Genomic DNA, 27,785 nt, shown 5'->3' on the forward strand with positions numbered 1-27,785 from the left:
ATTGGGAATACAATTTGGAAGCACAATTCAGTGGAAGAAGTTAAGTCTGGAAAAGAAGACTCTTATGAGAGGTCTGGGTGATGGTGTACCTCACAGTCAGCACAGAAGAATAGAACCTTGTTAAATTTTAAACAGGTGCGCCAGTCTCTCGCAGCAGGGCTCCTGTGCTGACGTGTGTGTGATTTCTCCCTCACATGCTCTTTCTGTCTCCGAGCCTATCACTTTATTTTAAAAGTAATTCCCAAACCACCTGGTTATCTGATTTTTCAAGCGCTCAGAAGTTAGAGTTCTCAGAACTAGAATGGCTTCATAGGAGCAAGCTCACTAGTTGAAAGAGACAGTCTGGCAGCCAATATGCTGACAACCAGGAAAAAGAAAATAAAGCAGACACCCAAAAAAGCACAGGAATCTGGTATCATTTCATCTCAATTCAAATATATCCAACCACACACACACATGCACGCAAACATGGAAGTTTTGCTATTTCAGAACACAGTCAATGATTTTCATAATAATGATACAATCAAGAAAGATTTAATTTGTGTTCCATAGAGGCCGGGCGCGGCAGCTCATGCCTGTAATCCTAGCACTCTGGAAGGCCAAGGCAGATGGATTGCCTGAGCTCAAGTGTTTGAGACCAGCCTGAGCAAGAGTAAGACCCCATCTCTAAAAATAGTGGGGCGCTGAGGCAGGCACCTACAGTTCCCAGCTACTCCAGAGGCTGAGGCAAGAGAATTGCTAGAGCCCAAGAATTTGAGGTTGCTGTGAGCTATGACACCACGGCACTCTACCAAGGGCAACAAAGTGAGACCCTGTCTCAAAAAAAAAAAATTGTGTTTTACAGAAAGCAATGAGAACTTATTTTAAATTTTATTAAATTCCGTAAGATTGAAAATAAAAAAGGTTGGTTATTTTAGAAGACAAGTAATTAGTTGGAAAATTTGTTGTATGGAATACCCAGCCCCTACAGGTGACTGCAGCTATCTTCTTTGGGTTTTATTTGAGGGCCTATTATGTGCCAGGTCCCATACTAAGTCCTTAATGTAAATAGTTATTCTGTGAATCCTCTTGTTAATTCTGTAAAGAAACTATAAGTTTCCTATCTTCTAGATTAGGAAACTGAAGTTTAACAGGGTATATGTATGTTCCAAATCAGAGAGACAGACAGTGGTGCTAGGGGCCTGGACATGGTGGCTCATGCCTATAACTGGGTGCTCATTCCAGTACTTTGGGAGTCTGAGGCAGAGGATCAACTGAGTCCAAGAATTTGAAGCTATACTGAGTTGTGATAAGGCCACTACAATCCAGCCTAGATGACAAAGTGAGACCCTATCCCCTCCAGCAAAAAAAGAAAAAAAAAAGTGGTGATAGAATTCAAACTCAGGTGTCTGACTACAAATCATATACTCTTTCCATTATAGTGAGCTGCCTCCACAACACTAATGAATCAGAGAAATAAATAAAGTATTAGGCATACTTTGTGAGAAAATGTGGCTTCTTACAGGACAGCAGAATTCACCATGACCCCCAAAGCCATGAGCCTAAAATCCAAAACTACATTTGCCACCCATGTTTACTCTCTTTTCCTTCAGGAGGCTTCAAAATATTAACACTTTTTAAAAAAAAATTTATTGTTAAGGATTCATTGAGGTACAAGAGACAAGGTTTCACTGATTGCATTTGTTAGGTAAAGTCCCTCTTACAATCGTGTCTTACCCCCAAAAGGTGTGGCACACCTCGAGACACCACCCCCCTCCCTCCTTCCCTCTCTCTGCTATTCCCTTCCCCACTCCTCCCTCCTTCTTCCTCTCTCTGCTCTCCCCTTCCTCTATCCCCATCGTGTCCTTAATTATCATTAATTGTCCTCATATCAAAATTCAGTACATAGAATTCATGCTTCTCCATTCTTGTGATGCTTTACTAAGAATAATGTGTTCCACTTCCATCAATGTGAATACAAAGGCTGTAAAGTCTCCATCTTTTTAATGGCTGAATAGTATTCCACGATACACATATACTACAGCTTGTTAATCCATTCCTGGGTTGGTGGGCATTTAGGCTGTTTCCATATCTTGGCAATTATAAATTGAGCTGCAATAAACAGTCTAGTGCAAGTGTCCTTATTATAAAAGAATTTTTTTCCTTCTGGGTAGATGCCCAGTAATGGGATTGCAGGATCAAATGGGAGGTCTAGCTTGAGTTCTTTGAAGATTATCCATACTTCCTTCCAAAAAGGTTGTATTAGTTTGCAGTCCCACCAGCAGTGTAAAAGTGTTCCCTTCTCTCCACATCCACGCCAGCATCTGCACTTTTGAGATTTTGTGATGTGGGCCATTCTCACAGGGGTGAGATGATATCTCAGGGTGGTTTTGATTTGCATTTCTCTAATAATTAGGGATGATGAGCATTTTTTGATGTTTGTTAGCCATTCATCTGTCTTCTTTAGAGAAGGTTCTATTCACGTCTCTTGCCCACTGATATATGGGATTGTTGGCTTTTTTCATGTGCATTAATTTGAGTTCTCTATAGATCCTAGCTACCAAGCTTTTGTCTGATTGAAATATGCAAATATCCTTTCCCATTGTGTAGGTTGTCTATTTGCTTTGGTTGTTGTCTCCTTAGCTGTACAGAAGCTTTTCAGTTTCATTAAGTCCCATTTGTTTATTTTTGTTGTGGTTGCAATTGCCACAGCAGTCTTCTTCATGAAGTCTTTCCCCAGGCCAGTATCTTCCAGTGTTTTTCCTATACTTTCTTTGAGGATTTTTATTGTTTCATGCCTTAAATTTAAGTCCTTCATCTTGAATCAATTTTTGTGAGTGGGGAAAGGTGTGGGTCTAGTTTCAGTCTTTTACATGTGGATATCCAGTTCTCCCAGCACCATTTATTGAATAGGGAGTCTTTCCCCTGAGGTATGTTCTTGTTTGGTTTATCGAAGATTAAGTGGCTGTAGATGTTGGTTTCATTTCCTGGTTTTCTATTCGATTCCAAATGTCTAGGTCTCTATTTTTGTGCCAGTACCATGCTGTCTTGACCACTGTGGCTTTGTAGTGCAGCCTAAAATCTGGTATGGTGATGCCCCCAGCTTTGTTTATATTACTAAGAATTGCCTTAGCTATACGGGGGTTTTTTTCGTTCCATACAAAATGCAGAATCATTTTTTCCAAATCTTGAAAGTACAATGTTGGTATTTTAATAGGGATGGCACTGAATAGGTAAATTGCTTTGGGAAGTATAGACATTTTAACAATGTTGATTCTTCCCAGCCATGAGCATGGTATGTTCTTCCATTTGTTAATATCCTCTGCTATTTCCTTTCTTAGGATTTCATAATTTTCTTTTTAGAGGTCCTTCACCTTTTCTGTTAGGGATACTCCTAGGTATTTCATTTTCTTTGAAGCTATGGTGAAGGGAGTTGTGTCCTTAATCAGCCTCTCATCTTGGCTGTTATTGGCGTATATAAAGGCAACTGACTTGTAGACATTGATTTTACATCCTGAGACATTACTGTATTATTTGATGACTTCGAAGAGTCTTGTGGTTGAATCTTTAGGGTTCTCTAAGTATAAGATCATACTGTCAGCAAAAAGGGAGAATTTGACCTCCTCTGCTCCCATTTTGATGCCCTTTATTTCCTTGTCTTGCCTAATTGTATTGGCTAGAACTTCCAGCACTATGTTGAATAGTAACGGTGACAGAGGACAACCATGTCTGGTTCCAGATCTTAGAGGAAAAGCTTTCAGTTTTTATACTCCATTCAGTAAAATATTAGCTGTAGGTCTGTCACAGATAGCTTCGATCAGTTTCAGAAATGTGCCACGTATGCCTATACTCTTCAGTGTTCTAATTAGAAAAGGATACTGGATTTTATCGAATGCTTTTTCTGCATCTACTGAGAGGAACATATAGTCCTTGGTTTTACTTCTGTTGATACAGTGAATAACACTTATAGACTTGTGTATATTAAACCAGCCTTGCATCCCTGGGACAAAACCTACTTGATCATGATGTATGATTTTTTTGATGATAAGCTGTAATCTATTGGCTAGTATTTTGTTGAGAATTTTTGCATCTATATTCATTAGTGAAATTGGTCTGAAATTCTCCTTTTTAGTTGGGTCTTTTCCTGGTTTTGGTATCAGGGTGATTTTTGCTTCATAGAAGGTGTTGGGGAAGATTCCTTCCTCCTCAATTTTTTGGAATAATTTCTGGAGTACGGGAATAAGCTCTTCCTTGAAGGTTTGATAGAATTCTGGTGTGAAGCCATCCGGACCAGGGCATTTTTTTTTTGTTGGAAGATTCTTTATTGTTTTTTTAATCTCAGTGCTTGAAATTGGCCTGTTCAGAAGTTCTATTTCTTCCTGGCTAAGTCTAGGAAGAGGGTGTGATTCCAAATATTAATCCATTTCCTTCACATAGTCAAATTTCAGAGCAGAGAGTTTCTGGTAGCATTCAGAGATGATCTCTTGTATCTCAGTGGCATCAGTTGTTGTTTCCCCTTTATCATTTCTGATTGAGGTTACTAGAGATTTTACTTTTTTATTTTTAGTTAGTCTGGCCAAAGGTTTATCTATTTTATTTATTTTTTCAAAAAACCAACTCCTTGTTTCATTAATTTTCTGAATGATGCTTTTGTTTTCAATTTCATTGATCTCTGATTTTAATTTTGGATATTTCTTTTCTTCTGCTGGGTTTAGGCTTAGATTGTTCTTCTTTTTCCGATTCCATTAGATGGCTTGTGAGTTTGTTAATGTGTCTTTCTGTTTTTCGAATGTAGGCATCTAAAGTGATAAATTTTCCTCTCAAAACTGCAGTATCCCACAGGTTTTGGTAGCTTGCGTCTTCATTGTTGTTATGCTTAAGGAAGTTAATGATTTCATCTTTTATTTCTTCCTGCATCCAACCATCATTCAACAGAAGGTTGTTTAATTTCCATGCCTTTGTGTGGTGTTGAATGTTTTTGCTGGAGTTGAGTTCCACTTTTAGTGCCTTGTGGTCTGAGAAGATACAAGGTAAAATTTCAATTCTTTTGGTTCTGTTGAGGTTTGTTTTGGAGAATTTTGGAGAATGTTCCATGGGGTGATGAGAAGAATGTTTATTCTTTATCTTTGGGATGGAGTGTTGTATATGCGTCTATGAAGCACAATTGCTCTAGGGTCTCATTTAAGTCCCTGATGTCTTTGTTTAATTTCTGTCTAGAGGATCTGTCCTGCTCTGTAAGAGGAGTATTAAAGTCCCCTGTTATGATGGTATTATAGGACATCATATTGTTCAGACTGAGTAATGTCTGTTTAAAGAATCTGGGAGCATTTAATTTGGGTGCATGAATATTTAGAATTGAAATGTCTTCTTGTATTTTTCCCTTGACCAATATAAAGTGACCATCTTTGTCTTTTTTGCGTTTAGTTGCTTTAAATCCACATGTATCTGAAAATAAGATTGCAACTCCTCTTTTCTTTCGAATTCCATATGCCTGAAAAATTGTTTTCCAACCCTTAACTCCGAGTTTTAATTTGTATTTTGAAGCTAGGTGTGTTTCCTGCAGACTGCAAATGAATGGCTTGTGTTTTTTAATCCAGTCAGCCAATCTATGTCTCTTCAGTGGGGAATTCAAGCCATTAACATTTATTGAGATAATTGCTAAGTGTGGTAGTGTTCTATTCATCTTATTTTGCTAGCATCCGTTGCTTAGTTTTATCTTGTGCATCACTGTGGAAGTTACGTTCTGTCCTTTAATTTCTGAGTTCTTACTTTGCTGTTGATCCATTGTAATGGTCAGTGTGTAGAACGGGTTGAAGTATTTCCTGTATAGCTGGTCTTATTGTGGCTAATTTCCTCAATGTTTGTATATCAGTAAATCATTTGATTTCTCTATCCATTTTAAAGGTTAGCTTAGCAGGATATAGAATTCTGGGCTGGAAATTGTTCTGTTTAAGTAGATTAAAGGTAGATGACCACTGTCTTCTGACTTGGAAAGTTTTATTAGAGAAGTCTGCAGTCACTCTGATGGATTTGCCCCTGTAGGTGGAACTGGTGCTTACTCCTGGCAGCTAGAAGAATCTTTTCTTTTGTCTTGACTTTGAACAGGTTCATCACAATGTGGTTTTTTTTTTTTTTTTTTTTTTTGAGACAGAGCCTCAAGCTGTCCCCCTGGGTAGAGTGCCACGGCATCAAAGCTCATAGCAACCTCCAACTCCTGGGCTGAAGCAAGTCTCCTGCCTCTGCCTCCCAAGTAGCTGGGACCACAGGCGCCTGCCACAACACCTAGCTATTTTTTGGTTGCAGCCGTCATTGTTGTTTGGCAGGCCCAGGCTGGATTCGAACCCACCACCTTAGGTGTATGTGGCTGGCGCCTTAGCCACTTGAGCCACAGGTGCCGAGCCATCACAACGTGTCTTAGAGAAGCTTGGTTAGAGTTGAGGCCACCTGGGGTCTGATAACCCTCTGAAAGGAGTGTGTCAGAATCTTTGGTGATATTTGGGAAACTTCCATTTATAATATTCTCTTGTATGGCTTCCATTCCCCTGGGGCATTCCTCTTCTCCTTCTGGGATACCTATAACTCATATGTTTGAACGCTTGATAAAGTCTCATAATTCTGGCAGTGAACGTTCTGCTTTCTCTCTTCTTTTCTGCCTCTTTAACTATCTGAGTTATTTTAGGAGCTTTGTCCTCTACCTCTGAGATTCTTTCTTCTGCATGGTCTAATCTGTTGTTGATACTTTCTATTGCATCTTTAAGCTCCCTAACTGACTCCTTCAGTTCCTTCAGCTCTGCTATATCCTTCCTATATTCTTCATATCATTCATCTCTTATTAGATTCTGTTTTTGGATTTCCTTTTGGTTATTTTCCACTTTACCAGTAGTTTCCTTCATTGTTTCTATCACTTCCTTCATTGTTTTCACCATCTGTTTTCTAAATTCCCTTTCTGTCATTTCTAACATGTCTTTATAGGTGGAATCCTCTGTAGGAGCTACCTCATGGTCCCTTGGGTGGGGCTGGGGGGTAGCTCTGGACTGGTTTTTCATGTTGCCAGGATTTTGCTGCTGGTTCTTCCTCATGAGTGATTTATGTGCTTCCTTGCCCTAATTTTCCTTTCACTTCCTCTTGCTCTTTAAGTTACCATGCCTCTGGACTAGGGTTTCGATGAGTCCAGTTCTCCAGAAGTCCCTCGCTGACTCCCTGTGTCTCCAAAGGGATGTTTCTGGGCAGATCCCACCAGCCAAAGATGCCTAAAGTCTCCTCTCCCCAGACTCACCATGCCTAGTTGCAAGGAAGCTATTACTCGGCCACCATCTTGCTCCTCCCCCCTCAATAGAATTCTAATATTGACACTTATTGACAAAGACATCAAGAATATCTATTATGCATTCACTATGTATTAACTTTCAAATATATTCTTTACCTTTTTCCCGTTAAGCAATGAAAGATAAGCACCATTCCATTATAAAGCAAGAAATGTGAACATTCAAATGAGTATGGGCAATATGGATGAAAATAAGACAAACTGGTGAGAAAATATCAATATTTAAATGTCTCAAGTGAAAATTCAAAATCAACTTTTGCCAGAGTGCTATCATTAAAATGGCACTACTTTCCTTTCTTAAAGTTCCATATTAGAATAAGACAGTTTTCAAAAATATTTCTATGGTAAAAAGTAATAGAGTATTTCAGGTTAGAGATATATTCTTCTTTTATAACATAAGAAATAATATTACTAAATAGAACTAGCTAATATTTTATTTTACCTTCTACTTATATAAAACTCCAACTTACCATATCTGTGCTAAAACAGGTTGAGGTAACCCAGATTGAAAAAAAAAGTTTCTAGCTTGATCACCTGTAAATTAAATGGAAAAAGTTTCAGAAAAAACAGCAGCTGACAGAATTCTTCTTAGAGCAAAATTACAGAACCAAGAAAGAGGCTGGTATCCCTATGAATACTGGATTGAATATATGATAAAAGTCAACTGGTAAGCCCATAAACATTGTTGAAAGGAATCCATAAGCCCCAACTTTAGAACACTTTTAAAAATTACCACAAAAAGGGTCTTCCATTTGCTAGGATGGACTGCCCACCCCAATTAATACGTTATTAACTATGAATTCTGTTATTAATATGTTATTAACAGCTACCTATGTGCCACAGCACATTTACAGGAATCCTCAGGAAACTGATGACCCACACTTTTCCTTTGTAAAATTTTAAAAAAACCCAAAAGGTCATTGGCATACTTAAACTCTAAATTCTGGGTGCTTCTGATATATTTATGGAGAATAATTAACAATGATTTTAAAAGAAGCATATCAATGATGAAGAATTAGTAAATTAAAGAGGAGTATGACACAAACACATGCAGAAATAATTCCCCAAGAAATCTATATCTTATTTTTTCTAAAGTAGATTCCTCAAGAGTGAAGTACAAACAGAGTTGTAGGAAGACAGCAATGCAAACAATCCTTTTTTTAAAGTGCTCAGAATCTGTTAATTTACTAACCAGTTTCTCAAATAGGCTCAAGACTAGAATTAAGCAAGTATTTAGCTCAAGGGTCACGGTCTAATCCTACATTACCTAAAGAACGTAGTCCTTTAATCTTAACCAACTCCCAATAATGATATGCCCCAAACAAGTGGCTTGACATGCACTACGGATTGTAAACAAGCTATGACCACATTTCACAAAGACCAGTTGTAAAAATACAGGTTAAGGCAAAATAGGTAAAGTATTTTCATGGTCATATGCACCCACCGCAGCTTTGCATAATAGATTTTCCACAGATATATGTACTACTGATAAGTACAAATGTAAAAATACTGACTCCAATTACCAGTAATAAATCCAGATATTGGCTTTAAACTATGGAACTGCTGATCATGCTTCGCTCTTTCCTCTACAGTTATGGCCCAGATATCCAGGCTGCCTATAATCCAAAGAAAAGACAAATTATTCAGCAAGAAAAGGAAAACAAAGTGGTCTCACACTATTTCTATAGCACTTCTAGATTCTGTTCATGTGTTATACATCATTTGATAAATTAACATGTGTTTTTCCTTGGAAATTATGCATATAATTAGAAAACTAAGAGTGAAGAAAGAGAGAAATAGAGAGAAAGGAACAAATTTCTCTTTCAGAAACTTGCCCTACAATCCTACAGGTGGCAGGATTACATGAAGACATATGAGTTAATAATTTACTTACATAAACTTAAGCAAAAGACTAAAACATAAACTAAAAAGTGTACTCTTAGGTGCCTTAAATGCCACAGATGAAAGTTATGAAAGAAGTGGAGCCTCACAGTTAGTAATCTGTGTGATTCCATGGTTCCATGTTAGTTTCAGGTCTTAGACTGACCAAATGTCCACTCAAGACTGAGATTTTCCTTACTTTAGTCCCAGGTCTCTTCAAACCAATTCACTAAGATAAGTCTAAATTGCATACATGAAAAGTTTTCAAATTTTCAAACAAAAATGTGGCAACACACAATGTGTATGTTTCACACAAAATGTGAGTGTGCTCAGCACAAAAGAAAAATGTCTCAACATTACATCACTCTCCTGTATGACATGGACAGGTATAATGGGAATCCCCTCAGTCACAGTAAATGTACAGAAATATTTACTATAGGGATAAAGTTGTGCTAGAGGCAAATGTGGCCACACACACACATGCCTTAAAGTCCTGCAACCTCTAGTAGGGATTTTCATTGCCTTGTCCCTGGAAATGTAAACGAACGGAAAACCAAAAACCCAAATTTGTATAGGAATTAAAAGGAGGGGAACAAAAAAGCCTCCCAAAACTAAAACAGAATAACTAGTGATTTTTGAAAGTCTGCAGATCTCTGCATTGGATCCTAGAGATCTTTACAGATGCAATCAGGGAGTGCTTTGTGCCTCTCAACATTCTCCAGAACGACTAGATTACACAGCTGCTGAGAATAACCTGTTAATATGTTATGCTCTCATTTGTTAAAAAAATACTTGGCTTGGCCAGTAAGCAAGAACATTTAACAATTTTCTAGTAAGGTTAAAAAAAAATTACTTGAAAAACACATTTTACACAGATTGATGTTTTTAACAGATAAAGTAAAAAAAAAAATCCAATAAAAAAATGGCATGCTTCAAATTTGGGCTTTGAAAAAGTATAAATGACCCAGTCATTTCAACAAATAAATTGCAAAGAAAATAAGGAAAATGGAGGTAAAAAACTGTGACAAAAAATTTCTAAAGATTATCAGTGAATTTTTTTTTCCCCAAGAGACAGAATCTCATTTTATTGCCCTCAGTAGAGTGCCATGGCATCACAGCTCACAGCAACCTCCAGTTCTTAGGCTTAGGCGATTCTCTTGCCTCAGCCTCCCGAGTAGCTGGGACTACAGGCACCTGCCACAATGCCCGGCTATTCTTTTGTTGCAGTTTGGCCAGGGCCAGTTTCAAAGCCACCACCCTGGGTATATGTGGCTGGCGCCCTACTCACTGAGCCACAGGAACGACCCATGACTACCAGTGAATTTTAACATGAACTAGATATACTAAAAATTTTATAGGTTTGATAATAGTATTGTGCTTATCTTTAAATGTGTTATCTTTTAGATATACATACTAAAATATTTATGGATGAAATAATAAGATGACTGGGAGAAGCTTCAAAAGAATCCAGATGAAATGGTATCGGCCATGAGTTCATACTGAAGCTATATGATGGAGTACATGAGAATTGATAATATCATTCCCTTTACATTTTTATTTGCAATTTGCTGTATTATCAAGTTTTAAAAATCTGGTCCCAAAGTACATTAAAAAGGGGAAATTTCTGAAAACTTACCACCAAAAGGTGTTGGAAACTGAGCCATGGTTCTGTTACTTTTACCTTGCTAATTGATGCCTGCAATTGAAATGCAACATTTAAGTTTATGAAAACTTCACTCCTGTATACTTATAAACACACTAGCATACTATTTTTAATTATCAGAGGACTAATACTAGAGCTAGAGTACAGCTCTACAAATGAAAAGTTACAATTAAGGGGTTCATTCATTTATCCATTCCCCATATGGTTTTTAGTGCCAAATATAATGATGGGCACTGAGGAATGTGGACGAAAGACTAACAACAAGAAGCTCTGGCCTGCCTACTTACTACACCATCAATATTCCAACTGTATTAAATACAGTTGTCCCCTGGTACCCTGGGGAACTGGTTCCAGGACCTTCTGTAGCTATAATAATCTGAGGAGGCTTAAGTACGTAATATAAAATAATGTAGTATTTGCATATCACCTAAGTACATTCTCATATATTTCAAATCATCATAATTGTATACTATATTTCTTATAATACTTAATACAATGTAAATGCTATGAACACAGTTGTTGTATGTATTATTTAGAGAATAATGTCAAGGAAAAAGATCTGTGTACTTAGTACAGATACAATATTTTCAATATTTGGTTGGGTGAATCCATGGTGGAGGAAGGTACAGACACGAAGGGCTGACTTTACCTTTCTCCTAATCATCTCTACATCAAGTGCATCTATTTGATGCAGAAACTGCTTTTCTTCAGTGAGCACTTAGTATACCATACACATGGCCCTATGAGATAAGTTACTATAGTATTACCATCCATCCTATATTACAGATAAAGAAAATGAGAATCAGAAAGAATAAGTGATTGAAGCAGTCTCACTCACTTGGTGACCACGTTGGGACTTGAGACAGGCAGCTAATTTCATGGCCTGTGTCCCCCTATGAAAAACACCATCTGAATTGCTACTTAAAGATTTTGGAAAAGGCTATAAACAATGTATATTACACTAATATCTGCCCAGAACAGCAAACACAAATCTAATGCTCCAAAAACCTCCATCAGGCATTATTAGTTCACGAACAGCCAATGTTAACGAAGTCAGTCCTCTTCCCCAACTTACCAAAAAAAAAAAAAAAAATCCAGATTTAGTATTTTTCCTTATGTTCAATTTTAACAAATGAGTAAATGTACATGATTTAAACAGAGTACTAAATAGATTACAATTTTTACATAAATTTAGATTTAAAGATAGTTTCTTGCTCTAATACACTTCAATTTCATCTTCTAATCTGTCCATGGAATTTTGTAATAACTATCTTGTTTTTAAATTTCTGGAAGTACTTTCTTGTTCTCTACTCTTTATTCCTAGTATTCTGTTGTTATTTTTTTTTAAATGGACACCTCAACTTCTGATTTTTTTATTTTACATTTTAATTTTCTCCTGTTCCTTGCCTCTTTTGATTCCTCCAAGCTCCTTTTTCTTCGTTGGCTGATGGACTGGTTTGGGTGTCTCTCTTTGACTTTTGAGGCTTTCCTTACATATTTAATGATCCCTGGGTGCTCCTTCATATTTAAGAGTGAGGCGCTAAAAAATGATAGGTTGATGGGCTTCCCTGTAAGTTGCCTTTTCACTGGAAGACATCCAAATGTTCAGGATGCCAAGGGTTTTTTCATTGTAGCTGTTCAGTTTTGCCAGAGAGAAAGGGTGAGGTGAGACGGGAACTCCTCGAGGTGCTGGCTTCGGAGGAGTGCAGAAGGGAGGAGGAGCCGAGGGTCCTACACTTCAGTGTGCAGACTCATTCATGACCCCTTCATTTTCAGTCCCGTGCCTCCTGCTCTAGTCTGGAGAACCTCCAGGTTCTTGTGCTCCTTCATCCCCCCCAGAAGAAAGGGGACTAACGTAGTCACCCATCTGCTGGAGGTTTAAGACAGGATGACCCAAAAGACAGACCTGGGCATAGACTTTGAAAGAATTCACATTTTGAGGTGCAAAACTGACTTCTGCCTTTGGAAATGGATAGAGCCTCCAAGCACGTAGAAGCCTCTCAAGATACCTGTGGGCCAGGGGACTTGTGGCTCCTGTGTAGCAGCCTCTGTTGGCACTTAGGAGTATCTTCCTCTGCAAACTCAGTCAATAACTCTTCCATTCACTTGCTGTTTTGCAAAAAGTTAATTTCTTTAGTTATTGCCTCCTCTAGTGTTTTTTTCCCAGTTAACTAGAAGTCTGGAATCCAGTTTTGAAGTGGACTACTTCTCATTGCCAGTTCCCCTCGGAAACTGCAGCTGATGCTCTCCTCCCCCACTATTTATCATCATTATGTAGGCAAGCTTGATACGTTTTTAAAAACTTTCAGTGTGTTTTATCTCAATCATCATAAAATTCTTTTGAAACTGACATGTCATATAAGTAACTTTTCTTTTTTTTTTTTTTTTTGAGACAGACCCTCAAGCTATCCCCGTGGGTAGAATGCCGTGGCATCACGGCTCACAGCAACCTCCAACTCCTGGGCTCAAGCGAGTCTTCTGCCTCAGCCTCCCAAGTAGCTGGGACCACAGGCGCCCGCCACAACACCCACCCAGCTATTTTTTGGTTGCAGCCATCATTGTTGTTTGGTGGGCCCAGGCTGGATTCGAACCTGCCACCTTAAGTGTATGTGGCTGGCGCCTTAGCCACTTGAGCCACAGGCGCTAAGCCGAGTAACTATCTTTTCATTGAGCTTTTCAAAAATGGCAAATTCTGAATTTTAATAACATAGTAAAACAAATATTTAACATTATCAAAGATGAAAATACATTCTGTTCACATCTATTTTTTACTATTTGTTGAAAAAAAAATTATCAGTTTCTCTTCTTACTAGCCAGGCATCGGGGCAGGAGCCTATAGTCTCAGCTACTTAGGAGGCTTAAGCCCAAAAGTTTGAGGTTGCTATAAGCTATGATGCCATGGCATTATACCCAGGGTTGGGGTAGGGGGAAGTAATTAATTAAATAAGATAAAAAAACAGTAGTCAAAAACTTTTGGTTTTGTTTTAAAGACAGATCAATGGAACAGAAAATAAGAGTTTAGAAACAGACCTACACATTTGATGATTGATTTTTGGCAAAGTTGCAAACGGAAATCACTAGAGGAAAAAAAAAATCTTTTCAACAAATGATGCTAGATCAACTGCATAGCCAAGTAGGGAAAAAAAAGAAGAGTGAATCTTAACTTACATAATTTACAAATATTAATTCAAAATGGACCACGGTTCTAAACTTAAAACCATATATGCTTTATTTATTTTTTATTTATACAAAGTGACAGTGTCTCATTTTGTTGCCCTCAGTAGAGTGCTATGGCATCACAGCTCACAGCAACCTCCAGCTCTTGGGTTTAGGTGATTCTCTTGTCTCAGCCTCCTGAGTAGCTAGGACTACAGGCCACTATTTTGTTGCAGTTTGGCCGGGGTAGGGCTTGGGTTTAGGCGATTCTCTTGCCTTAGCCTCCCAAGTAGCTGGGATAGCCCGGCTATTTTTTTGTTGCAGTTTGGCTGGGGCAGGGTTCGAACCCACCACCCTCGGTATATGGGGCTGGTGCCCAACCCACTAAGCCAGGTGCCTCTCCATATATGCTTTAGTTAAAAATTTTAAAGGATGGGAGAGTATCTTCATGGGAGACCTTGGGCTAGACAATTACTGAAAAAACAGAGACGCATGATGTAGAAAAAAATAAGTAAAATAGGCTTCATCTAAGTTAAAAAAAAAAGCAACTCTTCAATCACTGGCCAGGTACAGTGGCTTATGCCGGCAGTCCTACCACTCTGGGAGGCCAAAGCTGAAGGATTACCCTGAGCAACATAATGACATCCCATTGCCACAAGAAGAAAAAATTTAAATTAGCTGGGTGTGGTGGTGCATGTACTTGGTAGTCTGAGGCAGATCACTTGAGCCCAAGAGTGTGAGGTTGCAGTGAGTTATGATGACACCACAGCACTCTAGCCTGGGGGAATAAGTGAAACTCTATCTCAAAAAGCAAATAAAAAGATATCATTAAGAAAACTAAAAAAGTAGCCGGGCGTTATGGTAGGCGCCTGTAGTCCCAGCTACTCAAGAGGCTGAGGCAAGAGACTCGCCTAAGCCCAGGAGTTGGAGGTTGCTATGAGCTGTGATGCCACAGCACTCTACCAAGGGTTAATAAGTGAAACTCTGTCTCAAAAAAAAAAAAAAAAAAGAAAGAAAACTAAAAAACCAAGTCAGAGACTGGGAGAAAACACTTGTAATACATACATAAGACAAAGAACTTGTATCCACAATATATAAAGAACTCTTACAACTTAAAAGTATGACAACTATGTGAGGAAATGGCTAAGAGATGTGAGCAGACACTTACAAAATACTTACAAAAGTATTTCCAAAATACTTACGGAAATGGGCTGTAAGTACATGAAACAATGTTCACCGTCACTAATCATCAGGGAAATACAAACTATAATCATAATGATATGCCACTATATTTCCACTAGCATGGCTAACATGAAAAAGAATGCCCCTACCTAGAGGTGAAAAGCATGTGAGTAGCCAGGCTCACACACTGCTTGTGGGAACTTTAGAAAATCCAGTTTTGTTTTGGAGACAGTCTCATTTTGATGCCCTTGGTAGACTGGCAAGGTGTCATAGCTCACACAACCTCCAATTCTTGGCTCAAGTGATCCTCTTGCCTCAGCCTCCTAAGAAGCTGAGAGTACAGGTACCCACCACAACACTAGGCTATATTTAGACAGGGTCTCAAACTCCTGAGCTCAGTAATCCACCCGCCTTGGTCTCCCAGAGTGCTAGAATTACAGGCGTGAGCCACCACACCCGGCCCCAGAAATCCAGTTTCTTAAAAAGTTATACAGCTACCATGCTACCCAGCCATTCTCATTCTAGGTATTCTAGGAAAAGCAATGAAAATTTATGCCCACACAAAATTTCTACACAAATTGTTTATATCAATATTTGGCTCTTATATATTTTTAAGAGCCAAAAACTGGAAGTGAAATGCCAATCAAGTAATGAATGAACAAATTGTGATTTATTCATACAATGAAATACTACTTAGCAATTCCGTTAAGAAACATGCTTAAAACATATGTATCTGTGATTCCATTCTCACAAATTCTGGAAAATTTAACTAATCTACAGTGACAGAAATCCCATCAGTGGCTGCTGAAGATAGAGAAGATAAACACAAGGAAATTTGGCGGGGAAATGGAAGCATTTGCTGTAGGAAACACCGGAAAAGAAATACCCTGGTAATAAGGGAACGGGGAAGGGACTGGTCTCGTTAAAGAGCATGAGAGCCCGCAAGAGCACCAGATGAGAACACTGACATTCTCATGAGAACCTGTGGTGTATCACTGCTATAAACAGCCACGGGACAAGTTAGTCTGACTCTGGCTGCTCCTACTAAGACTGCTGCACCGTTGAGGTGCTCCAGCATCTCTGACCTGACCGTGACAACAGGCTCTGTCTGATGGTGACCCTTACCAGACTGAGACAATAGGCTTCCCAGCATTTAGGGGAAGCTATTCCCCCAGCGAGCATGTAGCTTGTACAGCGGTCAACGTCCAGACAGTTTCATGGCCTGGCGGTGTTCCAGCCCCACAATTGGGAGTTTGAGGTTGCTATAAGCTATGATGCCATTTCATGGCCTGGAGTCCCGGCTCCCACAATTTGCTCTCTTTGGAATTGTGACAGTTTCACTGGTATATGCTTATGTCAAAAGTGATCAAAGTGTACAATTTAAATATATGCAGTTTTGGCCAGCGAAGCGGCTGACATCTAGATCCTAGCACTTTGAGGCAGGACAATCTCTTGAGGTCAGGAATTTGAGACCAGTCTAGGGAACAAGGTACAACCCTGTCTCTATAAAAAATTAAAATTTGTCATTACATAATTATTAAAAATATATAGATACACACAGTTTAGTGCACTTCAATTATACTTAAAGATTAAAAAAGATTACAAGCCACAAAGAAAACACTAAGAATAACAGTCAAGAGTTTTCCATTCCATTCCATTCCATTTAATACAAACTGGAATATCTACCATGGTAGAATTCACAGATCTCCTCTGAGAAAAGTAGCAATTCTGAAAACTCTTAACTAAGATTTTATTTTATTTTTTTAAATCTCAACCCTAAGCTCACCTAAATTGAAAGGATAGAACAAATGATGGGTAATAAGGCTTTGGGGCTGGGTACCCATAGTTCAGTGGTTAGGGCACTGGCCACATACACCGGGGCTGGTGAGTTTGAACCCGGCCCAGGCCTACTAAACAACAATGACAACTACAACAAGAAAAATAAATAGCTAGGCATTGTGCCAGGTACCTGTAATCCCAGCTACTTGGGAAGCTGAGGCAAGAGAATCGCTTAAGCCCAAGAGTTTGAAGTTGCTATGAGCTGTGACGCCACTGCATTCTACTAAAGGCAACAAAGTGAGACTCTGTCTCAAAAGAAAAAAAGGCTTTTGAAGAATAATTACGTGGTAGATGTCAGAATGTAAATAGGAATCCTACAAGATAGTATTTACTAAGGCCAACAAAGAAAATTTATTTTTTAAAAAGGTTTTTTTCTTTTCTAGGTAAAGTGAGGACCAGTAGAACACAGCTTATCTTAAAACCAGAATTTGCAAGTTAGTAATTTTAAGTTCAACATGTCCAACTTCTCATGTGTTTTGTAATGAATGCCTTTTTTATTAAAGACACAAAGAGTAGTGATTTTTCTAAATACACTGATGACCAAATTAACAAATACATATAACAGCTATACTCAAATTTAAAATTTTGTATCACTGGGAGGAACACTCATGTAAGACTAGCACTCTGGTCGGAGGCAACAGGGTCACTTGAAGGCAAGAAGTTGAGACCAGCCTGAGCAGCAGAGGGAGATCCTATCTCCACAACAAAGAGGAAAAATTATGGCAGGCATACTGGCCTGTAGTACTAACTATACAGGAGGCTGAGACAGAAGGATCGCGTGAGCCCAAGAGTTTTAAACACAGATCAAATCCATATATCCTAATGCAAATAAGTGAGAAAAAGATATGAGGGCCAGGTGCAGTGGCTCACGCCTATAATCCTAGCACTCTGGGAGGCTGAGGTGGGTGGATTGCGTGAGCTCACAGGTTCGAAATCAGCCTGAGTAAGAGCAAGAACCTGTCTCAGAAACGTAACCCGGCATTGTGGTGGCCAACTGTTGCCCCAGCTACTTGGGAGGCTGAGCTATTATAACTGCTTAAACCCAAGAGTTTAAGGTTGCTGTGAGCTGTGATGCCAGAGTACTCTACCAAGGGTGACAAGTGAGACTGTCTCAAAAAAAAAAATGTGAATATCAAAGTATTCCTATATTCTTAAGTATTTGAATAAAATTTGAATAAAATTCAAATACAACAGAAGAATGGATATAAAACTTCACAGATCTGGGTGGCACCTGTGGCTCAGTGGGTAGGGCGCCAGCCTCATATACCAAGGGTAGCAGATTCAAACTCGGCCACAGCCAAATTGCAACAAAAAAATAGCCAGGTGTTTTGGCGGGTGCCTGTAGTCCCAGTTACTTAAGAGGCTGAGGCAAGAGAATCACCTGAGCCCAAGAACTGGAGGTTGCTGTAAGCTGTGACGCCACAGGACTCTACTGTGGGTGATAAAGTAGACTCTGTTTCTAAAAAAACAAAAAACAAAAAAACTTCACAAATCTGTGTTTGATTTGTATGAGAAAAAAAAATATATCTAGAGATAAGTTATAAAGGCCTATGAGAAGGCTTTTACAAAAAATATTAAAATCATTTTCATTGCCATCACACTTAGCAAAAATACATAATTCAAATGAAACACAAATTTAAAATTATAGGAGGAATGTAATCTTCAGTGACTATCTCTAATAGAAGAATATTTAACTAGATACTTTGTTAAGGACTTTCTGTTTAAACTTCTGGAGTATAAATCTTTCAGATTTAGTAAAATTTGCAAATGTTAGTAAGATAATTGAAAAAAATGGAGGCTTTAACTTTCAAGTCAGAGCATTAGTGTATTAAATATCTTTCATAGTCTTCCCATTTATGATCAGATAATCATCTCTGTTTAGAGCATACTTGAAAATTACCCTTTATAGCTTTTCTAGGTCTTATTTAACTTAGAAAAAGCGTTTATTTTCATGTAAAATACAAAGCTATATATATGTTTTTAATTTTTTTTTTAAGACAGAGTTTCACTTTGTCACCTTTGGTAGAGTGCTGTGGCATCATAGCTCACAGCAACCTCAAACTCTTGGGCTTAAGTGATTCTCTTGCCTCAGCCTCCCAAGTAGCTGGCACTATAGGTGTCTGGCACAATGCCCGGCTATTTTTCGAGATGAGGTCTCACTTTGGCTGAGGCTGCTCCCAAACCTGTAAGCTCAGGCAATCTACCTGGCCTCCCAAGTGCTGGAATTACAGGCGTGAGCCACCACACTGGACCCAACAAAGCTGGTTTGTTGATCCAATATACAAACAATGGGCTGGTTTCAGTGATTTTTATCTCCCCTTTAAAAGATTTTATGATTATCTTGAAAGCTGATTTCTAGATCCTTATCTCATTCAAAGGACAACTTAAAAGTTCTAGTCCCAGAATTTGAGATAATGGTCTATATTATGCCAAAATAATGGAGTCAGCTATGGTGAGGATTTAGTGGCACATTCTTGTTATTAAGGAGTTTATAATTAAAAAGGGAATGGAGACTACATATCATAAGAGTGTGTGTGTGTGTGTGGTAAGAGAGGGAGGGGTAAGGACAGAGATATAAAAGCACCAATAACAACAAAATCTTCAACACTTACTGTAATAGTGCACCTGACCTACATTAGCTAATTTAATCCTATTAACCACCATATGGGTTAACATAGTATTCCATCTTACGAATGTGGAAACTAAGGCAGTTTACATAGTTATTAAATGATAGAAAAGGGAGTCAATCTGTTTTCAGTACCCATGATCATAACCTTAATACTTTCAGGAAAGGTTAGTCTTATAAACAAACCAGGTGGAGCTGGGAGCTACGGGTTACTGCTACACGCAATAAAGACATTGGAAACAAAAGGAAGGACCAAAAGGAAACCAAAAAATAATTTTAAGTGTCATAAAAGACCATGAGAAAAAAAAAAAAAAACAACACCTGAATGGGGGAAATAAGATTAAGAAAATATTGACATATAAGTCTCAAGATCACCTATTTCTTGCACAATAAGAGGAAAGCTTCTTGAAGCATAAATATCATACGAAAGCTAGAAATCGTATATTTCCACAAATCTAAAGAAATCCTAGAGCAGTTTAAAAAAAATAGTTAAAGTCCAGGCATAGAGGCTCATGCCTGTAATCCTAGCACTTGGGAGGCCGAGGCAGGTGGATAGCTTGAGCTCACAGGTTAGAGACCAGCCTGAGCTAGAGTAAAACCTTGTCTCTAAAACTAGTCAGGCTTTGTGGCGGGTGCCTGTAGTCTCAGCTACTTAGGAGGCTGAGGCAAGAGAATCACTAGGGCCCAAGAATTTTAGGTTGCTGTGAGCTACGAGACCACAGCACTCTACTGAGGGTGACAAAGTAAGACTCTGTCTCAAAAATAAAAAAAAAAAAGAAGAAGAAGAAAAAGAAAAGAAAACAGTGAAGGCAGATCTACATGTATGATAGGATTTCAACAGCGTAAGAGAATAAGGTAGGTTTCCTAAACTGAAACCAAACAGAAATGCAGAAACCTACCTAGAGAAAAGCAAGGAAAAGCCTCCTCCTCTCAAGGTGTCTGGCCCGATTGCCTGGGAAGCAGGGAAGCAGGACTGTTACCCCACAAGTGCAGAAAAAGCAGCAGCGAGAGGAGGCAACACTTCTGGGGTGAAGGTCTAGAGACAACACAGAGAAGGCGGCAACCATTACCATTTACCGTGCCTTCCTCCTGGAGCATTTCTAGTTTACAGTATTCTAACCTTTAATGAAAAAGGTTATAGATGACCACGGTGGTAAATTTAGACAACTGAAAAAACAGGAGGGAGGAAAATCCATGATTTTAATAAAGGTAACCTTTATTAACAGCTTAGTATTGATATTTCCTTTTTATCTTTTGCCAAAGAATAAATATCAGTGGTTTACTTCTTTTGCATACTTCACGTAGTAATATATGCTTTTGGCAAATTTTAAAAACCTTTCATAGACATGTTGCTGGATTTAGATATTAATGTTTAGACTGAGGCAAATACTCTTATATTTACATACAAAAAAGAAAAAATACAAAAGACTAAATATTCAGCAATGAAGAAATAGGTAAACAGTTTTTTTAAGTTTAGATAAACTTTTTAAACTAAAACTAGAATATGTTGCAGAAGTCTTTTATCTGTATTTTAGCTTCAAAAAGAAAGGCTAATAATAGAAATACAAAAGAATAAATCCTTAATTTTGGTATTTACATTAAAATCCCAAATGTTGATATATTTACAGCAGAAGACCTCCAGAAACATATATTTTATGGAATGATCACCTCAAAACAGTATTCCTTTTTTTTTTTTTGAGACAGAGTCTCACTATGTCACCCTTGGTGGAGTGCTGTAACATCACAACTCACAGCAACCTCTAACTCTTGGTTGGGCTCAAGCGATTCTCTTGCCTCAGCCTCCCAAGTAGCTGGGACTACAAGTGCCTGCCACAACGCCCAGCTGTTTTTTAGTTGTTGTTGTTGTTGTTATTGCAGTTGTCGCTGTTGCTCTAGGTAGCCTGGGCCAGGTTCAAACTCTTCAGCCTCTGTGGATATGGCTGGTGCCCTCCTACTCACTGAGCTACAGGCACTGCCAAAATAGTATTGATTAAAACATTACTTACATGATAAAACATTACATTGAAAGAGGTTTGTTATTTGATTTTCAATGTTTTGCTATCATAAATACTGGGAGATTATTCAGAAAATATGAAACAATTTCAAAACAATCAAAATAAAAAACAAAATACATACAATTAGGAATTTTGGTTTCTAGCACATAAATACTAAATTTAGCAGTTTTTAAAAGGCAATATTTACTCAGGAGGACTAAAATTTCTAGTCTTCCTGACATAACTGAAAACTTTAAACTGTACATTGAATCATTAAACTGTATAATTAGACTTTAAAAACAAGTAGGACAGTGCCTGTGGCTCAGTGGGCAGGGTGCCGGCCCCATACACCGAGGGTGGCAGGTTCAAACCCAGCCCTGGCCAAACTGCAACAAAAAATATCCAGGCCTTGTGGCAGGCGCCTGTAGTCCCAGCTACTTGAGAGGCTGAGGCAAGACAATAGTTTAAGCCCAAGACTTTGAGATTGCTGTGACCCCATAGCACCCTACCGAGAGCAACACAGTAAGACTGTTTCAAGAGAAAAAAAAAAAAGAGGATTGCTGAAGCCCAAGAGATTGATGTGGCTGTGAGCCATGATGCATGTCACTCTACCCACGATAGAGAGAGACTTTGTCTCAAAAAAAAAGAAATTGTGCATGGAGCCTATGGCTCAGTGAGTAGGGCCCCAGCCCCATATACTGAGGGTGGCAGGTTCAAACCTGGCCTTGGCCAAACTGCAGCAAAAAAACAACCGGGCATTGTGGCAGGCGCCTATAGTCCCAGTGAGGCTGAGGCAAGAGAATTGCCTAAGCCCAGGAGTTGGAGGTTGCTGTGAGCTGTGTGACACAACGGCACTCTACTGAGGGTAAGAAAGTAAGACTGGGCTCGGCACCTATAGCTCAACCGGCTAAGGCGCCAGCCACGTACACCTAAGGTGGCGGGTTCGAATCCCCAGCCCGGACCCGCCAAACAACAATGACGGCTGCAACCAAAAAGTAGCCGGGCGTTGTGGCGGGCGCCTGTGGTCCCAGCTACTTGGGAGGCGGAGGCAGGAGACTCGCTTGAGCCCAGGAGTTGGAGGTTGCTGTGAGCTGTAATGCCACGGCACGCTACCCAGGGGGAGAGCTTGAGGCTCTGTCTCAAAAAAAAAAAAAAAGAAAGTAAGACTGTCTCTACAAAAAAAACCCAAGTTAAGTCATTGTACTGTTTTTTCAACTTTCCTAAAGAGTTGAAAATTTTCAATTTCTTTTTTTTTAATACAGGGAGAAAGGCATATTTAAAAAGCAAGTATATAAGATGAAACAAAGTAATTCAAATACGTATTCACAGAAAAAAAGCATCTTTAATTAACAGATTGCTACTACACCAAAACAGGACTAATCTAGGCTTAATAACCTCAAGAATAAAAGGCTTTAGACTCAGCGCCCATAGCTCAGTGAGTAGGGTGCTGGCCAAATACACCAAGCCTGGTGGGTTCGAGCCCAGCCCAGGCCTGCTAAACAACAATGACAACTGCAGCCAAAAATAGCAGGGCATTGTGGCGGACACCTGTCGTCCCAGCTACTCGGGAGGCTGAGGCAAGAGAATCACTTAAGCCCAAGAGTTTGAGATTGCTGTGAGCTGTGATGCCAGAACACTCTACCAAGGGTGACGTAGTGACATTCTGTCTCAAAAAAAAAAAAAAAAAAGGCTCAGTGCTTGTGGTTCAAGCGGCTAAGGCGCCAGCTACATACATCTGAGCTATCAGGTTCGAATCCAGCCCGAGCCCGCCAAACAACAATGATGGCTGCAACCAAAAAATAGCCGGGCATTGTGGCAGGCGCCTGTAGTCCCAGCTACTTGGGAAGCAGAGGCAGGAGACTCGCTTGAGCCCAGTAAAGTTCTGTTGTCTCAAGCCCACTTTTGGGTAGGCTCAAGTTCTGTGGGCTTAAGTCCAACTTTCAGACTCATTTATTTTATATAGATTTCTATGGCACTATTTCTTATAAAGAAATATTTTAAAAATTTTCTTTCAAAGTTGCTCAAAAGGTTTAGTTTTTAAGAACCTATAGGATAGCAAAATATAGAATAGAAAATTAAAATTGATAGAAATTTAGAATCAATAAAACATTAAAGAGAAAGAAGTGTCTAGAGGTACCCAAATGTAGGAGAAAAGTAAAAATGAATGTGTATTTTTAAATATCCTAAGGATATAAAAATATCCTCAATAAGATAAAAAACTTATAACATACTCTATCCATAATGATAATGTCTGATTTGAAAGTTGTGGGGGTCCAGTTTAAGGTTTTATTCTATCTATATTTATTCTTGATCTAGAATAAACATTCAAAGAAATAACACACAAAAACTTGTCCCCACATATTTCCCTGTTGTATCTCTAAGAAGTCAAAATTGAAAAATGTTCTTAAAAATTCAAGGAAATTTTTTTCTTCTTTAAAAAGTCTGCAATAAATGACAACAAACAAGCAAAGTCTATAGCCCTGTTCTCCAAGTGACTCTTATACCACATTCCACTCTTGGGATAACTATTTGAGCAAGAGATGAACAAAAAGCAGAAAGTTGCCCTGTAAGAGCACACACACAGGCAAGCGGTACATAAACCTCTTTTGAAACACAGAGAAAAGGTACTAAAAGCCAGGCAATAAATGGACAAAGGAACTGACAAATCCCAAATATATACCCAATGTGATCAATGCCCTATTGTCACATCTTAAGTCCTAAGCTATAAATGTGTCTCCTACATGTGCTGCTATTTGAAGCAGAGAAAGATGACCTGAAGAAAATACACAGCTTGCTCACAAGCAAGGTTTTTAAATTGTGTGAAGGGTAAAGAACCAGATAAAAAAGAGAACCTTAGTAAGACGGAAAAAATTTAGAGACATTATTGACATTCTGTCTGAAAAACTAAAGTGATCATTCAAATTGTCTTCTAAATGGGGACCAGCATTCTTTCCAGAACTTTTCTTGTTCTTTTGGCAGGAGTAGTGGCAGAGGATGAGGGATGAGAATGGGACAGTCAGGAATTATCAGTGTCCAGCAATCACTGTCAGGGCCAGCTGTCAGCATGTCACCTGGCAACACTCACTGGCATTTCAGAGGGCTTGTCCACTTACTCCTCCTTACTTTCTACAAAGACAGATGTCAGGGCATTTAGCCTAGAGAGTTTCAATAAACAGATTTTAACCTTAGTCCTAAATCATCCTTACTTTAATATCTGTAATAGGAGAGAATTCATCAGGGAGCAGTTAAACCACAAATAAGCTAAAATACAAAGGTGAAAAATGAGGGGTGGCAATGAGAGACCCACGAAAGGAATTCCTGTTTAAGAGATAAATGGAACTAATACTCCCTTCTAGGAAGCTCTTATTTCTACTTCTAAACCAAAGTCTAACTGCCAAATAACATCTGAGAACTCATTATGTATAGCTTATCTAATTTGTTTTGAAAAATCAAATTGTAAAATACTACAGCTACAGATAGGAAAGCCATCCATAAAGCCTGAATAAAGTAAGCGAGGGACTTCTTTTTTCTAGAAGTTTCCACCTTCAAGTAGGTCATTAAGAATAAAGTATTATATTTAGGTACTGAAAGCTGAAAAAGAAATTCCCAGAAAAAGCATATAACTCAAAGCCAAATAACAAATAGTAATGTCAAGAACTATGAAGTGGGAGAAGAACATTTCAAATGAAAATTTTATTTTAAATATGAGTTACAGAATAATTTCAATACTGACAGCCTAATTAATAATGAGATTGTATAAGTTCAATCTATTTTCAACTCACATATGCCCCAGTGCCCTCTCAAATATAAATTAATGACGGAAAAACATTGAAAGTTTACCAATAATTGTAAACACTTTGTTGCATGAAAAAATGTAATGAACCAAGTAAAAGGAGAATAAAATGTTATCTGTCTAATGTGAATAGTAGTCACTAAAGAAGAGATGAAAAGGTTTCTTCTAAATAAAAACTAAAGTTTCAACATATTACAAACCACAGGCATACATAAAGGAAAACATTAAAATAAGGTTCCATGTTGCAGATATTACAGTCTTAAGTCAATGAAGTATACTAATTTGCTACTTTCACCCTCATCTCTAGGTAACTAACTAGTATGGCTCTAACCATACCCAGCAACCAAGCCCAGTATTATCAATGCACCTGCAGGAACAGGAGTCAACCCTAGGCAGAGAAGTTTTAGTACTAAGCCTTTAGTGGTAGGAAAAAAGTCAAGAAATGGCACAGAAAACACTAACTGCGCAAAATAACACAGCCACACTTGAAAAGAGCGAGTAGTGAGACTTTCTGCCTGACTTTTAGTTCTGCTTCGACAAAACAGTGCAACAGCTGCAATTGGATGAATTAAATACGGGCTGATAGACTGTAGTAAAAGAAGGAAAGAACATGTATATACTGTATAAAAACAACCATGACTAGTAATTATAAAATGCTCTACATTTAAGTATATTCATCAAACTGTAATGAGGACACAACTGAGAACCCAGACATCTTCACTGACACAGTGCCACAATGGACAGCAATAACAATTAGACAACCCTCCTATCCAATACAACCGACTCCTTCTGCCACTTAGAATGAGTGGAAAACTCAATGGAGATATGTTTTAATCTTCTTTCCTAAGGACTCTTAAACATTTGCCCAGTCAGGACATAAAGGAAATCTGCCTAGGTACATATTCATTATTCTGATCAGCACGCAGACCCTGGTGCCTTCTGCTATAGCTGAAGATTATTCACCAATGTCTAAAAGAAGAGGAGAAGTCCAAGAAAAAAGCCTTACTGCAACATCAATGAAAAGTCACTGGGTATCATTAATGAGAGCCAAGGACAATGCCATCATTAATAAAAACCAACTGTGCTCTGCTGAGTGACTTAGAGGACTTTTGCGCACAGCAAGATTTATCACTACTAGAAGTTTTAGGACTAAAAGCCGGTTATTCAATAACTTTAGCATCACTAAAACACGAAAAACAGACCATTTTCAGAAGGCAACAAATACATAACTCAAATATTTCATTTCACTTCATTTGACTGATATATACTGAAATATACTTAAGCCTGAGAAAACAGGCTGAAAAGAACCTTGCTACTGGTCATCTTTGCTGGGAATTTCACTCATTTCTTGAAACAATCTGGTTACTTCATTAATGTACAGAACAGGAAATTTGGAAATCAATGTTAAAAATCACAAATACATTGTGATCTGAAATAAAGAAAAAAGAAGGAATTCCTAGATTTCCTCAAATGTGTATTTTTCTTAGAAAGGTTTAACTTCTCATAAAAAAACTTTGTCAAAGCCAACTTATACTCAAAATTTGCTTGAATTATAATCCAATTGACCTAGAATTCCAGTTTAAGTACACTTGCACACTCAAAGTCAATTGCATTTGAATTTCACTCTTGTAAAATCTAGTAGAGCTATTAAGCTTTAAAATTCCAAATAACACTGAGAAGATTTTGAAAGATAACTATTGTTATTGAAGGGAAGGAGTTAATGCATTCAGTATGTACTTCACTGAGTAATATTCATCTTGATGTGGACATTGTAAAACTAACCCTTCCATTCCCTCTCTAACAAAGCTTTCCTTATTTCTGAGATACTCCAACTTTTAATACATTTTTTGTCAAAGGGAAATTTTACTTGGGGATCTGAACCAATTTACTAAAGGTCAACCTAGTTTGGAAAGTTCACCACAAAGAAAAAAGTAAGGCCTTGAAATAAATAAGTTAAATGCAAATTTCCAGCATTAATAATGGTATGGCAAAGAGGGTCCCATCTCACGCTGCTGGTGGCAGGAAAAACCATTAACAATTCCTTTAGAAAGTATGATGAAATACGTAAAAAAAAGTGGGAAAAATATTCTTACCATTGTATCCAATAACTCAACTCCTGTCAATCTGCCCTAAGAAAATAATCCAGAATACAGAGATTTATATGCACAAAGACATCTATCACTTAACAATTAAAAACTGAAATACTCTGCAATGTTCAACAGAACAAAAATAGTAGGGTAAATTATGATATATCCTTACAATAAAATGTATAATAATTAAAAATATAGAACTTCAGGCCAGGTGTAATGGCTCATGCCTGTAATCCTAGCACTTGGTGGGTAGATTAC

At 38.3% G+C, this 27,785-nt stretch overlaps 1 protein-coding gene across 4 annotated transcripts in view; it reads right to left on the reverse strand.

The window, feature by feature from the left end:
- ITSN1 (intersectin 1) overlaps positions 1-27,785 on the reverse strand; it is a 228,435-nt gene that overhangs the window by 156,646 nt on the left and 44,004 nt on the right. For 3 of the 4 annotated variants that reach the window (XM_023517462.1, XM_023517461.1, XM_023517459.1), the window contains exons 2-4: positions 10,821-10,880; positions 8,827-8,919; positions 7,774-7,837 (exon numbers count right to left, since the gene is read on the reverse strand). In XM_023517462.1, the coding sequence (XP_023373230.1) occupies positions 7,774-7,837; positions 8,827-8,919; positions 10,821-10,848 (185 nt within the window). In that variant the 5' untranslated portion in view covers positions 10,849-10,880. Of the gene's footprint in view, positions 1-7,773; positions 7,838-8,826; positions 8,920-10,820; positions 10,881-12,856; positions 12,880-27,785 lie in introns of those variants that run through there. The other variant, XM_023517460.1, reaches the window with a different exon arrangement.

The sequence above is a fragment of the Otolemur garnettii genome, unplaced genomic scaffold (genome assembly GCF_000181295.1).
Source record: "Otolemur garnettii isolate 467f Iridium unplaced genomic scaffold, OtoGar3 scaffold00111, whole genome shotgun sequence".
NCBI classification, from domain to species: Eukaryota; Metazoa; Chordata; class Mammalia; order Primates; family Galagidae; genus Otolemur; species Otolemur garnettii.